Here is a 15,881-nt window from a genome sequence, read left to right as displayed (position 1 = left end):
GTTGCAATGGGATTTGAGAAACTATTAAACGATTTTAAGATGAAGTTTATGATGTTCTACTTTAATGGCAAGATAAACTACGTGATTAAAGTGGAAATTTCGAGATTAAAGTTGACATTTCGTGCTTTTTTCCCCGACTGTGTGCCTATTTTTTTTGTCTGTACCCTAATAAGCTTTCATATGACACTCAGACGGTGGGCTACAACTTGACTTTTCACGGCGACTTTGATATGTGATTTCTTTTTTATTTCGGGCACTGTGCGACTTTGTGAACTTGAGCTTTTGAGTTTCTCCGACACTCTGTCACTCGATCAACTTCCTTTTGTTGATTATACCACTGTTTAAACCAACAAATAGTACGTTTTTCCTTTGCCTCCACTTGGTATTCGCTGAAATTCTTATATTTTCCCCCGTGCTTTTCCCATTGTCTTTTCACAGAAGGCTATTTATATTGATTTGCATATTCAAAGAGGCGTAATTCTGGGAGGAGTTGGGGTAGGACAGAAGGCGCGTGCACGTGCGTTACTTTTCACGCTGATCGGGATTTATGTAGCGGAAGAACGTGGATGTTTGCGTACGTACAGATTCCTGCATCTGGATTTTTCTGTGCATACGCACATTCCCGCTTTTGTGCTTGTGCCATGTTATAGTGTGAGTTCTATGCACTGCGTTATACATGAGGCCCCAGGAGAAGTGCAGAATGTTTTAACACCCTAAATGTCTTAGGGGGAAAGAATAGCCATGAGCTTTTACAATTCATCTGTCCAAACAAAAACTGGATATGATGCAAGGGTAAGGTGATTTCCTAGTAGTATTAAAATAAAATAAACCCTGCTCCCTTAAACCTTCATACCAAGCACTGGCTAGATCTCTAGTAATGACTAGAATGTTCACCAATAAATAAACTGCTGTGCTGTTTTTTGTTCAGTGATGTAACTATAATAGAGGATTTGCAGAAAACATTACTATGCTTGTCTATTTGCTAAACAGCCTTAACGTATATAAAAAAAAATTGACTAAAATCACAGTGTGTGGATTCCATCCCCACAGTGAATCCTTATTTAGGAGTTAAAAGTCCAATTTGTTTTGGATGTTTCAATGCAGGATTGGCACAATACTTAGTATTGTTTACTTATGCCACAGAAATCTATGTTCAATATCCACACGTGTAACAAACTCTGAAAAGTCTGGACATTCTCAAGGTCAGTGTGATTGTTTTTTTCTCATCCAGAAAATGTACATGTTAAGACTGAAAGTTGATTCTAAATTGAGAGGTACAATTTTCTTCTTTCTGTAATAGACTGATAACCCAATTCAAAACAAGATTATGTCCACAGCTCGTTCCTGGGACAGGCTCTGGCCTCACGAGTTCAGGAAATGAAGAAGTTGTCGGTTAATTTTTAAAACTCCCTTTCTGCTCCACTAAATAAGTAAGAGATTCCATGCAGTTCTTTGAATAATCCCTTTGGGACACCCATATTTGAATAGAAGAGCTTCCACTAATTATTAAAATGTAATACTCCAACAACCTTTAATTCAACATACATCCTCTATTTTAGGGTCATGGAGGTCAAAGCCCATTTAAGCCACTTTGGTCAGAACCAGCCTCCACACACACTCGTATATAATTTCCAAACAATTCGGTCTCAAATTCCGTGACATAAAAATATTCTTGATGTAGAAAAACTTGCAGTGGTAAGTAGGATCACACAAACATTCAGGGTTACCATAGTTGTAAATTGCATTGAACAAAACTGCTGTTATAGAGGCAGGGTGTCGCCTCTGCCACCTCTTCAAGGATCTACTGAACAAACAACATGAATTCCTTGTTTGGATGTTGATTGTGTGGATTTTACAAATCTCGTTTGCTATCTTCGAAACTGATCTCTGTAGAAGTTTCTGCATGAGTGGGCCCTGTGATGGACGGGTGCCATGCACAGGGCTGTTAAATCTCTTGTGCCCTCTGCTGCCAGAATTGGCTCTGGCTACAGTCAACTAGGATTAAACAGGTTTGAAAACATTATGGTGGATAAAGGTATCTTCTAAATAAATAACTGGGCACCGGTTCAAATGTAACATAGAGCACTGTAATCATTTACTATATAATAATTATGTATTTATCCATGTTGCTAAATGCCACCTTAACCAGTAATATATGAAGCTTGATTTTTTAGAATTTGGTCAGGTAAGCATTTCTTATTTTGACACACTTAAGTTATAAGGTATGAAAGAGCTTAAGCACTAAAACAGGATGGCACACACTATTCTTAGGAGTATAAACTGAAAAGCACTTGTATCTGGCACAGACTTGCAAAAGTCAAGAGGGCATGGCTTCTCAAAGGGAACAAGTGAAACATGAAGAGCAACTCTGTAAAAGATTAGAATTCAATGAATCTATAGACAAGGTGCAATAAAATTAGGAAACATTATATAAAACATAATTGTCATCCCTTGCCTAGAAATTTAGAGGGAACACATTTTAGTTCTATGGAACAGGGTCCAGGTCATCACAATTCTGATCCTGCATTAAGCAAATGAATACAAGGACAGATATTACTTCAGTGGGAACACTGAAAAAATATGTGAGGGAAATATGTCAAGAAGGCAACCATGAAAACAGTCAGAGGAAGTAAATGGTGTGTGTGTATATATATACACACACACACACACACACACACACACACACACACATTGCTTTAAACAACCGATATAGAAAATTAGTGGGTAACAAATGATACTTAAAAATGCTATGACAATTTCAAGGGACAACACATTATACTGAAAGCAAGCAGAAAATATTTCCAGCAACTATACAGATTCTCAAAGTAGGCATTGTGAAATGCTGGAAGAATGGAATTTCTTAATCAACTAGAAGAAATTTTTTCTTTCTTTTTTAAAGATATTGGGGCAGAGCAAAACCACCACTGAACAGTGCATGATTCAGACAGCATTGTTTTATACAACAGTGGGACGGTTCTAGACTTGCATCATCAAACTAGTAACAATGAAATACTAAGAGACACACTCTTCCCAGCTGAGAGCTGCACAGAAAATGAAGCATAAGTTTACAGAGTCATTGTTATGTGCACAGTGGATATTAAGGGAAAAAAAATAACATTAAATAAAATATAATTGTGGACAATACAATAAGCACTTTGAGCATAGGAAACATTTATAAATATATTACTACTAATAATCTACCTCAAAAAAGAAATAAAAGGTACTACAGGCAACAAATCATCTCAGAGAAAAGTTTAAAAGTCTACCTAAAGGAATTCTCCACCCAGAAATTAGTATACTGTATATATTATTTATCCTATGTAGTTTATAGTGGTGGCCAAGAATTTTTTTAATCTTTGCACAATGCAAATGTTTGGAATAACAGGAGACAATTGTAACCAATGCTGTACAATAGCAAACAACGTAAAAAATGTCCATGGAAAAAAGAAAAAAATATCTTGCATCACTCTTCTCGCATAATATATGGCAGCAATCTAGTCATATCCTCTGTTGCACACGTGTGCATGGGAGGCAGCTAAAGGCCTTGAGTAAAGGCAGTTCTGAGGCATGCCGGGATGTGGCAGAGTGCACTGACTCTTTTTCTCCCTTCCCTGTAGACCATTCACGCGAGATTCCACCTGGCTCTCTTGACATCACTTCCGGGACCGAGCCAATGGAAGGAGACCTTGCCAGCTCCGGCCCCTGTGATGTCACGTCCGGGCTCGAACCAATGACTGAAGAACATGAGCCCGATCCTTATGATCTCACTTCCTGTCTCCCCCTTTAAAAGCCTGCACCTTTTCCCTATTCCCTCAGTCTTGTTTTGGACTGGGTTGTATGCACATCAGTGCTGTATATTTTAAGAAAGCAACTCTGCAGCAAGGATACCAAATTATACGGGTGGCTGCCCCAAACATTTATATGACTCTGTCTCGAGTTTGTGACACCTCAAAACATGCAAACACGTGCTTTTTTTTGCTAAAATAATGTTAAATACTGTACATTCTTCTGAAATAATATATGTACATCATAAACAGGAAACTATAACCTCAATGGACTTTATTTTTGAATTGAAGACATGACACTTGACCAACAAACAAGTGGGAGAGACAGACCTTCAATTCAAAAAGTTATTCAACTGATATGTGCAGACTATTTCAGCTGTATATACTAAACAATATTTTAGTGAAACAAAACATGCTTTACACATTTTCAGCATAAAGTTGTATAAATGATATATGGATTATGCAACATTCTATGGATATTTTTCACATTGTTCGCCATTGTACAGTATAGGTCACTAATGGCTTGTATTATACCATTATACTTTTTTTTTTCCATTCTGCCCAAAAACATGAGATTAAACATTTTTCTGACAACACTACAAAATAAGTAAGTAACATATAAAAAAATATTTTTTTCTGGGAGAATTCATTTAACCTGCTAAAAGAACCGAATAAGTACTTCAGGGTTCGGATGTTATTGGTGTGGGCACTGGATTCTCTCACTTGTCACCCATAAGTCCCCCCTGAAAGTGTGTGCATGCACACTGACTGAGACGGACTGGAATTCTGTATGAAGTTCTTTTCAATGTTACTAACACAAGCTCTGCTACACCCTGACCCTGAATTAGACCAGGTTTGAGAATGTACATATTGCATTTATGGATATAGATTTTAGGGCACAAATGATGTACTGGATATTTTGGGAAAAACACACACACAGCCTTAACCTCCATGAGAAAAATTTTCAGAGATTAAAGAAGCAATTCGTATGTTTGGAATTTGCATGTGGGCTTCCTCTCACCATCCAAAGACACACAGGTTAGGAGGACTGGTGATGCTACATTTACTGTAGTTTCTGTACGTATATGTTCATCCTGTGAGGGACTGGCGCACTGTCCAGGGATTGCTCCTTCCTCACAATCAATGCTTGCTGAGATATAGTGAAGGCAACTTGTGAACAATTACTTCTTTTCGAAGAACTCTTTTCAGAGAATCATACATATCAATTTACGAGCACAAACAAATCAATTTGTGGAGCTCAATGGGAGTGCTAAAGTGCATGTGTGTTCTGTGTAACATCATCAGCATCTTTTGTTTCACTGACGCTGGCAGAGGTTTAAAGCACATGTGCAAGAACAACAGGGAACATGAGTCTCAACTTGTTTCACTTGTGATTCTTTTGAGATCAAACTACTATATTTCAATATCAGCGAACAAAAACTTTGTCACCGATGATTCTCTCATTCATCATACAAGGACAATTGATATTAGAATGTATTAATAATTTTATTTTGTACAATTCGTTACTGGAATTGTTTCACTGAACCAAATATATCAACAATATTGAAACTAATGTATTTCTGTCCCCTTGTCCATTCAATAAATTAATCACACAAAACTCAACTTTATAAAAATATGATTCTAATTTCTAACAATTATTTGCTTTTTTTTAAAAAAAATAAAGCACATTTTTTTCTTTTTACAGCTCATTGACTGTACTTGACACTTTTGAGTTCAAACTGAATCATCACCAAAGAGCCAGTTGCATGACTCTCATTCATTTGATTTGTGAACGAGTCATACCATTATCATTCACTTTTAACATAACATATTTTTGTTATATATAATAATTAAATTATATATGTGTTATGCAATCAGAGGGGGCTTTACATATGCACCACAATATAACCCTAAAAATTAATCAAAAGAATTGAGTCTATGATAGTTCAAAAAGAATCAATCAGTAAAGTGAATTGAAATGTTCATCATAATAAAGCGGGTTACAAGATAGATGGATGAATGGAAGGTTGAAGAAAGCAGGGAATAATTCACAGGACAATTTGTTAATAAATTAATGGCACCTGTTAAGAGTGAGGCAATGTCAACCATTTATTTGGAAGGCTTACAAAAAAATGATATGGCACACTTGTAAAAGCTGTTCACCTGACAGCTCCAGAATCCTGGGTTCAGAATGTGGCCAAGGCCCTGTCTGAGTGAAGTTTGCACATGGTTTTTATTCTACAGGTAATCTGGCATGCCTCCAACTCCCGAAAGGGCTGCCTGTTAATGTGCAACTTTAAACTGGCCCAGTATAAGTGAGTATGAATAACTGTGCCCTGCAATGGCAGACCAAACAGTGATGTTTCCCACCTTGGGCAAAGCTTCCCAACTGTTTCGAAAAAGGAAGAATGTAAAAGCGGTGGTGTGGTAGCACAGTAGCAGCGCTGCCGGCTTGCATGGAGATCACAAGTTCTCCTCACATGAGTTTCCTCCATGTTCACCGGTTTCCTCCCACAATCCAAAGACAAACAGGTTAGGAGGACTAGTGATGCTAAACTGATCCTGGTGTGTGCATCTGTGTGTGTTCACCAGGCATCCTTTCCGGGGATTGCTCTTGCCTTGCACCCTATGCTTGCTTGGATAGGCTCCACCCTCTGCTCAAGATTAAGCATACTTAGAAAATGGTATGGAAAACATTTTACTTGCTGGGAGCTCTAAAGTATTTAATAAACGCAAATCAGCTGAATGGGTGTAAAGAAAACTTGAGGCCATCTGTGCAATGAAAAACAATGGAAGATCCAGAGGTCAACTCATCATCTCCAAACAAAGAGTGGCATACAAGGAGTTCTGTAGCATCGTCGCTGGACGCCGAGCTACAGAAAGAAATCAGCCACTTAATAGCTGGAGAAACATTCAAACGGCAGGCTTCTCCTCAGTGGCAGCAGTGATTTACGTGAGCAGCGAATAGTTCAGGCAGGCAGGTCACACATAACGGGGATTCAGAGGCTGCCACTTCAGCCAGGGGTGTCGCACTCGATGTTAACATTTACTTGGATTACAATAACTCGCGTCATGGCGACTGGACCACCAATACCCATTCGATATTTTCTGACATTTCCGAAAACCTGGCGTAGGTTCACGAAACACCGTTTTCCGCTAACGGCGACGAGGAGGGCTACATCGTCGGCGACAACGAGCCACTATATGTCAGTCAAGGCATGCAGGCCTCGTCAAGTCCCCGACACACCACAGCAGGCGAAATGGATTTTTTTGGAAGGCCACTCGGCCGGACACTCGGACATAGATGGGGGTGGGGATGACATGTACACAGCGCGGACGACACCATTACCGCTATCACGTTGACGAAGGTGGTCTTGCCCGAATACTGTAGCCCCACCAGGGTAAGTTCCATCTCCTCCTTCCAGAACAGCGCCTTAAACCAGTCTAACAGCTTATTGAAGAGGGCAATCATGACGGCGGGTATTCGTACGGGCCGGGGCTTCCCTTCTCGCTATGCTTCGGTTTGGCTTACTGGCAGATGGACACCCGGCCCTGTTTACTATTGCAGCGTCTCTCTCTCTCTTTCGTCTCCCTCCTTGCAGCTCTCCGGAGGCCAGCCCTTCCTCAATGAGGCGGGGCCCCGACCGGCACGCAGGCGGTGTCTGAACAAGAGGGCCTCCTGGGTTTTAGGGCCTCGGCGAATGACCTGTAGCGCCCCCAGCGGGGATGAGCTGCAATAACTCGAAATTCACAATAAGGCGCGGTTTCTGATAAGCATTTAACTACCGTGGGGAGCTGAAGTCATGCTCACGCTTTCCCGAAAAAAGTCTTTCCAGATCCCCTGCTGAACTTAGACAATTTGAGTACAATCATTTTCAGTGTTTGAGGTGCACTCAAAAGCAAGTGCCTGCATAACCTTCCTGAGCAAAATTAGACCTCATGAATTTTGCTTTTGAAATGCATCATATCTCTTACAGGGTTGGTTGGATAACTAGATTCTTATTTATTCCATCACTGAGGTGCATTGGATGTCACGCGGCCACTCTTGAATTTAATAATGCAAGTTAGATCCATTTTTCTGTTCTTCTTCAGGGAAAATTTAAATTTACATGTATTTCCTTAGAAGGTGCCAAAGAGGTCAATATCATTGAATAAATATCAGTCTGGGGACTGTTTGGGAGCAAGTGTTACAAAGTTGATCATCACAAGCAAACAGCTCAGAAAAATGCACAAGAGTTACAACTCCTAGATTTCAAAGCTTAACATATGTTAGAAATTCACCAAACAAGAGAGTCTTCGAGTGCTTAAACACATTGAGGGAGTTAGACTTTTGAATGGAGACAAGCAGGTCATTCCAGCAACTAGAAGCTACACATGAAGAGAGTCTGGACTGAGATTTGATACTACACAGAGGTGGCATTACTAGATGTTGTTCATTAGCAGAACTGAGTGGATGAAAAGGAACACAGGACCTCATTAGTGTCTCCCTATATTTGCATATTTGGCTGACACCTTTATCCAAGGTGACTTACAACATTAATGGTACAATTGGTCCCATTTCTTTTGGTTTTCCAATTAGAGCACAGGCAGGTCAAGTGACTTGTTCAGGATCACATAGTGTCAGTAGCAGAATTTGAACCCACAACCTCAGGGTTTGAAGTCCAACGTCTTAACCACAACTATTCTGCAGCCAACATTCATGGATTTGTACTAAATATGTGCCATTACAGGAAGCCAATGTAGTAATCTGAAAAGAAGAGTGACATGTGCCCACCTCAGCTGGTTGAACACCAGATTTTCCACTCGATTTCAAATCATCTGCAGTGGCTTGGTGACACATTCTGGTACTCCTGCTAGCAGAGAAGTGCAGAAGTCCAGACATGACCAAACCAAAGCCTGGACTAGAAGTTGTGGTGCATACTCTGTCAGATATGGTCTGATCTTCCGAATTTTATGTAGAGTGAATCTTCAAGACACAGAGACCATGGCAACATGGTTACAGCTGGTCATTGATCTCCACCTCAAGGTTACATACTATCTTGTCAGGTCTTAGCAATCATGAGCTAAGCTGAACAGAGATGGGGTGCTGAATAGACTGACAATCTGGAATGACAAGTAGGTCCATCTTTGCCATGCTGAGCTGGAGATGATGTTCTACCATACAGCTTGCAATATCAGTGAGACATGCAAAGATTCTAGCTAATACTGGTAGGAAAATCCATGGGACTGGGTGATAAGGAGAAGAGGAGAGGGCCCAGCACAAACCCTTGAGGCACCCCCATGCTTGCCTGGCATACACTTGACACCTCACCATGCCAGGACACAAGGTAGACCTCTCTAAAAGGTAGAACTTAAAATCACCTGAGGACAGTCCCAGTGATGCCATGACAAGAAAGATCTGGTGGTTGACTGCATCAAAGACAGAGGAGAACAGAATATATACCCTTCAGTAGTCCGCTACAGAGAGCACCTAAGAAGTGAATGCACTCCTGCTTTTCCTCTGAGATGCACAAGGACTTGGGTAAGGTTTTTTTTTTTTTAATTTATTTTATTTTTTAAATGTGAGCTCCCATTTGTTCCAAATCAGAGATGCATCAGGTACTCTGCAAAAACTGTTAAAGGTATGAGTTTCTATTTGTTAAATCCATGATACTACTGTGATCTTTGAACTTTTTCTAGGGATTGATTAATTAATTACTTATATGCAGTGCTTTTCTAATCCACTCAAAGCACTTTACATAGACAGTGGGGAGTCACTTCAACCACCACCAAATTCAGGCATCAACTTGGCAGTGATAACAGCCATTCTTGTGCTAGTATGCTCATCAAACATTAGGTTGTGAAGGGGTGAGAGAGATAGTTAGCTAATAAGGATGACTTGGCTTTGATGAACAATTTAATTTAGCCAGGACATCAGGAACCACCATACTCTTTCCCAAAGATGCCTAGGGATATGTTAAAACCACAGAGTACTCAAAACCTCGGCTTTACATCTCTTCCAAAGGATAGTGGCAGTTTTTACAGCACAGTTCCTCCATCACTGCTTCTTCTTCTTCTTCTTCTTTCGGCTGCTCCCGTTAGGGGTTGCCACAGCAGATCATCTTCTTCCATATCTTTCTGTCCTCTACATCTTGTTCTGTTACACCCATAGTGCCTCCATCACTGCACTGGGATATAAGGATCCACACACAGACTACTGGTCAAGTATCCCCTACTGGCCTCATCAACACCTTTTCAAGTAGCAACACAAGCTTTTCCTAGATGATCTCACATCCAAGTGCTGATCAGGTTCATACATGCTTAGCTTTTTCTGTAGTGAAGGAGGATGAGTCTTATCTTCCACTTCCATCTAGATGCACTTAATTTCCTCGTGGTACTTTTATAAATGTAAGCACCCAATGTCCAATCTATGAATAATTAAACAACTGAAAGTTTATTTTCCCATTTATGAGTTATATACAGCTTAATGCTGTCACACTATCACATGCATACATCTCCTAGCAGCATCAATCTATCAATTTCCCTTGCATACCCACACTTAACCATTTCATTAGGGGTCATGACCAAATGAAAATAGATGTGTTGTGCCAGGGTTGTGAAATGTGAGTGGCTGGAAAAGACAACCTGTTAAGATGGTTTAGATAGTTGGATAGAACAAACAGTTTGAACTACAATAAGATAGAAAAGAATCAGGAAGAGTGGGAAATCAACTGTAAATTAAGGCCCAGTAGTGTATACTGGGAAATCAATGGCTGCAAAGGATAAAGGTGTGTCACAGGGCATGACCTGGGCCCTGCAAGGCTAAATATAACAGAGTGACAGAAAGAGAGAAAACTGTTCACTGGCAGTGAGGATGTACACTGACATGTCAGTGTGGGAGAAGTAAGGTCTGTACATTTACTGGTCTGTTCATTTACTGGTCTGTTCATTTACTTCTCAGATGAACAGCAGAGAAGGAGGGAGCAAGAAGGAAACGTGCCATGTGAGGTGAACTGGGTAATTCTCTCCAAATATACTGGAGAGTAGTTGACCGGATAGATGCCTGTGCCATGTCTTGTTACTTTCTGAAGGGCCCCATTACTCTGTGCCATGTTATAAACATATGTAAATGGTAAAATACTGTTTTGCTCACTTATTATTTTCTTTTATGAAAAAAAAAACTGACCCTGGATTTAAAAAATTACCTTTATTATATACGGACATCTCATCTCACTTTATTCCTGGCAGCCCAAAGAAAGCGCAACCTACAGACTAAATTGCATTAAAAAAAATAGAAGTTCTGAGTTTATTCTTATTGGTATTGGGATAGCTTAGTTGGACAAACATGACTTAAGGTCTAGCAGGTGGATTAGGCAAGGTGAGCATCTAGCTGAGGCTTGACGTTTATGGGTAGCATAGCTGTGTTGTCCCCAGCATCTAAAAGTGATCATACTTTTAACAATGTAGATCAAAGAATGTTCCCTGTAAAAAATTCCATATTGTATGTTGTGTAAAAAATTTGCCAAAAGCCTCAGAGCATAGACGATCCACAGCATCAAACTTCAATAATTTGGAGGCTCCCAGATCTTTAAACATTCTAGGATAGCATTTTGTCAAAACTCTGGCCTGTAGCAACTGATATTGTACAACTAATTATTCGCTAGGAGAAGCTTTGCTACTGACCATTTGAAACATTCATATAGAAATAATTCTTCTTGGCACTTGAGGGTATATTGATTGTGCTTGAATGAAATAAAAAAGATCTCAGGACCATCATGTTCAGAAAAATATATCAAACCAATTCTAGCCTTTTTCCCAAGGGTAGTTGATGCTGTGTGCTTTGTATAATATGCTTCATCAACCACAAGGCTATCTTCTTAGAAAATGCCTGCAAGTCCAGTTTGCTTCCAGAAAAACCTCACTTGTAGGTAAATGTTTATATATCCATTGTGAATATAAAAGGAAATACATTCATGTGGAAATTCTGCAGCAAATGGGCACTTTAAAACTATAACAACTATTTTACAATAAAAAAGGCAATGCAAAAATATAGACTTTTTTTCTAGAGGATCTTGGACATTCGTGTTCTGGAGTGCTCACTGGCAGCACTTTGACTCTAGCTGAGTGCTATACAAGGCCAGGGTCAAGTAGATAAACTGGTACTGTTCGCTTGTCTGAATCATGCCTCCCCTGGAAGTACAAGACAGAAAAACATTAAAGAGAAGGAGAGAAATGGTGTGCCTTGTACTACATCACTCATACTTGTTTCCTTACCAGTTTCTGTAAGCCCATAAAGGAGACTTTCTCTCAATTAAAGCTGAACCTCACCACCCCAATCGCTTCCAATTAGGACTGCCTGTCAGGCTCCTTTCTAGAATAGGCTTACTATTACTAAATACACCATAAACTCTTACGTGGAGTATTGAAATCTTAAAATCATTTCTAAGTGGCTCGTCACTGTCATATATTCATATATTTTCATACCAAGTGGGGCTGACAGCCACAGACTGGTAATTGATACAGGCCAATGCAGAAAGTCTTGGTTGCCTAGACATACTTCCTTTGTGATTATTTAGTAAAACTATTTAGTAAAAGAGTAAGGAAAGCAGATAAATCAATAGCATAGTTCTTTCGATGCATTATGCCCTCACATGCTTTCACGCAGACAGCAAATCTCCCTTTCTGAGTCAGAAATTCCATGTGAACGCTCAACCAACTCGGAGACAAACAATTCGGACAAACAAAGCTACCAAATTGTCCATGCTGTGACATAACATGACATTTTACCACAGTCAATCAAAAATTAAAAAATTAAAATAAAACATATTACCTGGTCAGGGCAAAATGCCATTTTTTAATCAAAATGCATTTGGTGCAAAGTGATTCATATTTAATGCATTTATTTTGCTCTTTATTTCCACAAATTTTTTTTTTGTTTGTTTTAGACCCAGTAACAAATCGACTGCAAACTCACATTTTTCTTAAGAGTCCAACTGGAAATCCACATGAAAGCATTGAAGTGAAACGTCACAACTGGTAGCTCCGAATAGTGCATGTGAACACAGCATTCCTCTAGCAATAATGATTATTAAAATTTGGTTATAGCTAAGGGAATAATGCATGCACTTTTGAAAACATACTGGGGACTCTGAGACCAAACAGCAGCCACATACTTCACATATACTACCAGTCAAAAGTTTTAAAACACCAAAGTTTTTCTAGTTTTTCTTCAAATTTAATCAGTTGAAATGCAATGAAGGACCTACAGTGGTGAAAAGGTAAGCAGTAACCTGCCATATGTTTAAGTTTAGGATAGTAAAAACTGAAAAAAGGAAATTTCAGAATATTACAAATGGGCCTTCTTCAGAGAACAACTAATAGGTTACAATTTACAGATATACTGCAGCAATTAAAGTAAATTAAGCCTTGCAAGTTGAAACAATTTGCACAGGTGTCCCAACTTCTGGTGATTACTTGTCTTAAAGCAGAGTTGGAGCAGACTGTGCTACTACACCATCTGAAGTACAACTTGGACAATATTACACTGTAGAAAGTGTAAATTCTAGTAATAATGGCAAGAAAACAACAATTAACAAATGGATTGAGACAGAACATTATTACCCTTTTATGTGTAGGCCTTTCATTTAGAGAAATTGCACAAAAGATCAAAGTGAGTATAGTGGTGCCCTGCATAATCCAAAAGCAATTGGGAACTGGAAGAAACTGATAGGAAGAGATCTGGCAGAGCCAAAGTCACAACCCAATCAGAAGACAAGTTTCTGAGGGTCACCAGCTTGTATGATAGGATCCTCACAGCACAACAGCTTCAAGCAGAACTTAATAGTGGTGGAAAATAGCAAGTGTCAGTTTCTACTGTGAAGAGGAGACTTTGTGCTGCAGGTTTGACAGGTCGAGTGGCAGTAAAAAAGCCATTCCTTAAAAGACAAAAATTCCTGGCTATGGACTACTGCAGTCTGGAAGAAAGACTTATGGACCGATGAATCCAAATCTGAAATCTTGGGTTCAGCACACAGGGTGTTTATACACCGTCGAGTTGGTGAAAAGATGGTTTCTCAGTGTGTGCCTGTCAAACATGGAGGAGGAAGTGTGATGGTCCGGTGTTCTTTTGCTGGAGGCAGAGTTGATGACAGGCATTCTGAATCTAAAGGGTTACCACAGTCTGGCCGTTATATCAGCAAAAGGTGGCTACTTTGATGAATCAAAAAGTTGAATAAAATTTTGTACACTTAATGATTCCTTGACTTATTTTTTATTTGTTATTGTTTAATTATTCTATGCTTTGATTTCCTGAAAAATTAAGACATTAAACTGCTTACATTTCCATAAAAACTGAAAAAACAGAGGTGTTCTAAAACTTTTGACTGGTAGAGTAGTACATAGGCCTCCTTTTATTTTTTTCATAGGCCTAAGCATATCGATAATACTAGGGTGTTGTACCGTATTAGCCATTATGAATGTAGAGAAAAGCCAAGCAAAATGACACCTTTTATTGGCTAACTAAAAAGATTACAATATGCAAGCTTTCGAGGCAACTCAGGCCCCTTAAGAAGAAGGGGCCTGAGTTGCCTCGAAAGCTTGCATATTGTAATCTTTTTAGTTAGCCAATAAAAGGTGTCATTTTGCTTGGCTTTTCTCTATAGGCCTAAGCAGAAAAAGTTAGTGTTCCTAATAGGAATTATAGTTCAGGCAGTCCTATTTGTTGTTTGTTCTTTGTCCGTTAACAGTATAGCACATAATAGAAACTTCAGTATTTCTTATGGAAATCTTATACAGATATACAGTGTCTATACATTCACCCCTTGGAAGCTTTCACACTTATTGTTATACTACATTTATTACTGATGTATAGTTATACAACAGTTGGTTTTATAATACTTTTCAAAAGTGCATTTAATTTGGCTTTTCTGACACTAGTCAACAGAAAAAGACGCTCTAATCTCAAAGTGAAAGCAGATTTCTTCCAAATGATATCATTTAATTACATATATAAAACAGTAAATCATTGATTGCATTACTATTCACCCCCTTTAATATGACAGTCCTAAGTCATCACTGGTACAGCCAAATGGCTTTAGTAGTCACATAATTACTTCAATGGAGGTTTCAATTAATTTTAATATGAATGCTCCTGGATCTGAAATGTCCAGCTTGTGGTGAGTCTGTATAGTGGCCTAATCTAAACCATCAAGACAAAAAGAGCACTCAGAGCAACTCCATGAAAAGGTGACTGAAATGTCAGGGGTTGGAGAGAAGAAAAGTTCAAAGTCCCTGAATATCCCTTGGATTCCAGTTAAATTAGCCATTGAGAAATGGGAAAAGAGCTGTAAATCACCCTAGAGCATGTCCTCCACAAAAGCTGAGTGATAATGAAAGAAGAAGAATAGTAAGAGAGGCCACTTTGGCTACATTCACATTATCAGGCTGAAGTGAGTCAAGTCCGATTTTTTTGCCTTAATATGACACAAATTTGATGTTTACAGGACTGTGTGGACACAAATATTTGATCTTTTTAAATCAGATTTGAGTCACTTTCATATGCAGTCCTATATCAGATTTGCATCTGGTTTGTGGTCATGCAACATGAATGAGAACAGCTAGATTGGATTTCATGTATTGTTTTGCCTATATGTATCGGCTGAGCGCTGCTGTCATCAGCCAGCACTGGCAGCATGGCAAAATAACAATGGAGGAGAGCTACAGCTGTGACAATAGTTATGGTCTGCCCATTGCTGGCTTCTTTCTCATGCCCACACATCTCTTGGTGCAGCAGTGGAAGCCATAACCACGAAAACAGCAAAAGCCAGCCATCTAGCTCTTTTTTGCCTTCTCGACCTAATCATGTACAGACAATAAGCTGTTTTCCATCCTCCAAAACAAAATAAGATGCATACACAAGCTACTAGTTGTGTCCAATTTGTTGGTTTTAATGCCACAAGCCTTCTCTCAAATATGGCATTTTTTGGTGTTGGTGATGCAGATGGCTCATGTGCAAATGTATCAAAAGTAAGCATATGTTCTGTTTCATAGCACAGATGCGTTGACATTACAGTTAGATACAAGTCACTTGTACTTATAAGGATTATTCATCAAGGTAGG

General features: G+C 39.2%; 2 protein-coding genes across 2 annotated transcripts in view; both read right to left on the bottom strand.

The window, feature by feature from the left end:
- arl8a (ADP-ribosylation factor-like 8A) overlaps positions 1–7,431 on the bottom strand; it is a 35,252-nt gene extending 27,821 nt beyond the window's left edge. The window contains exon 1 of the mRNA XM_028796572.2: positions 7,135–7,431. Coding sequence (XP_028652405.1) covers positions 7,135–7,257 — 123 coding nt within the window. The 5' untranslated portion in view covers positions 7,258–7,431. The remainder of the gene's footprint in view (positions 1–7,134) is intronic.
- A 3,525-nt stretch (positions 7,432–10,956) lies between these two features.
- Positions 10,957–15,881, bottom strand: part of LOC114647892 (tyrosine-protein phosphatase non-receptor type 7-like) — a 75,312-nt gene continuing 70,387 nt past the window's right edge. The window contains exon 10 of the mRNA XM_028796571.2: positions 10,957–11,954. Coding sequence (XP_028652404.1) covers positions 11,861–11,954 — 94 coding nt within the window. The 3' untranslated portion in view covers positions 10,957–11,860. The remainder of the gene's footprint in view (positions 11,955–15,881) is intronic.

Source organism: Erpetoichthys calabaricus, chromosome 3 (assembly GCF_900747795.2).
Source record: "Erpetoichthys calabaricus chromosome 3, fErpCal1.3, whole genome shotgun sequence".
Lineage (NCBI taxonomy): Eukaryota > Metazoa > Chordata > Cladistia > Polypteriformes > Polypteridae > Erpetoichthys > Erpetoichthys calabaricus.
This window is presented reverse-complemented; position numbering and strand designations above follow the sequence as displayed.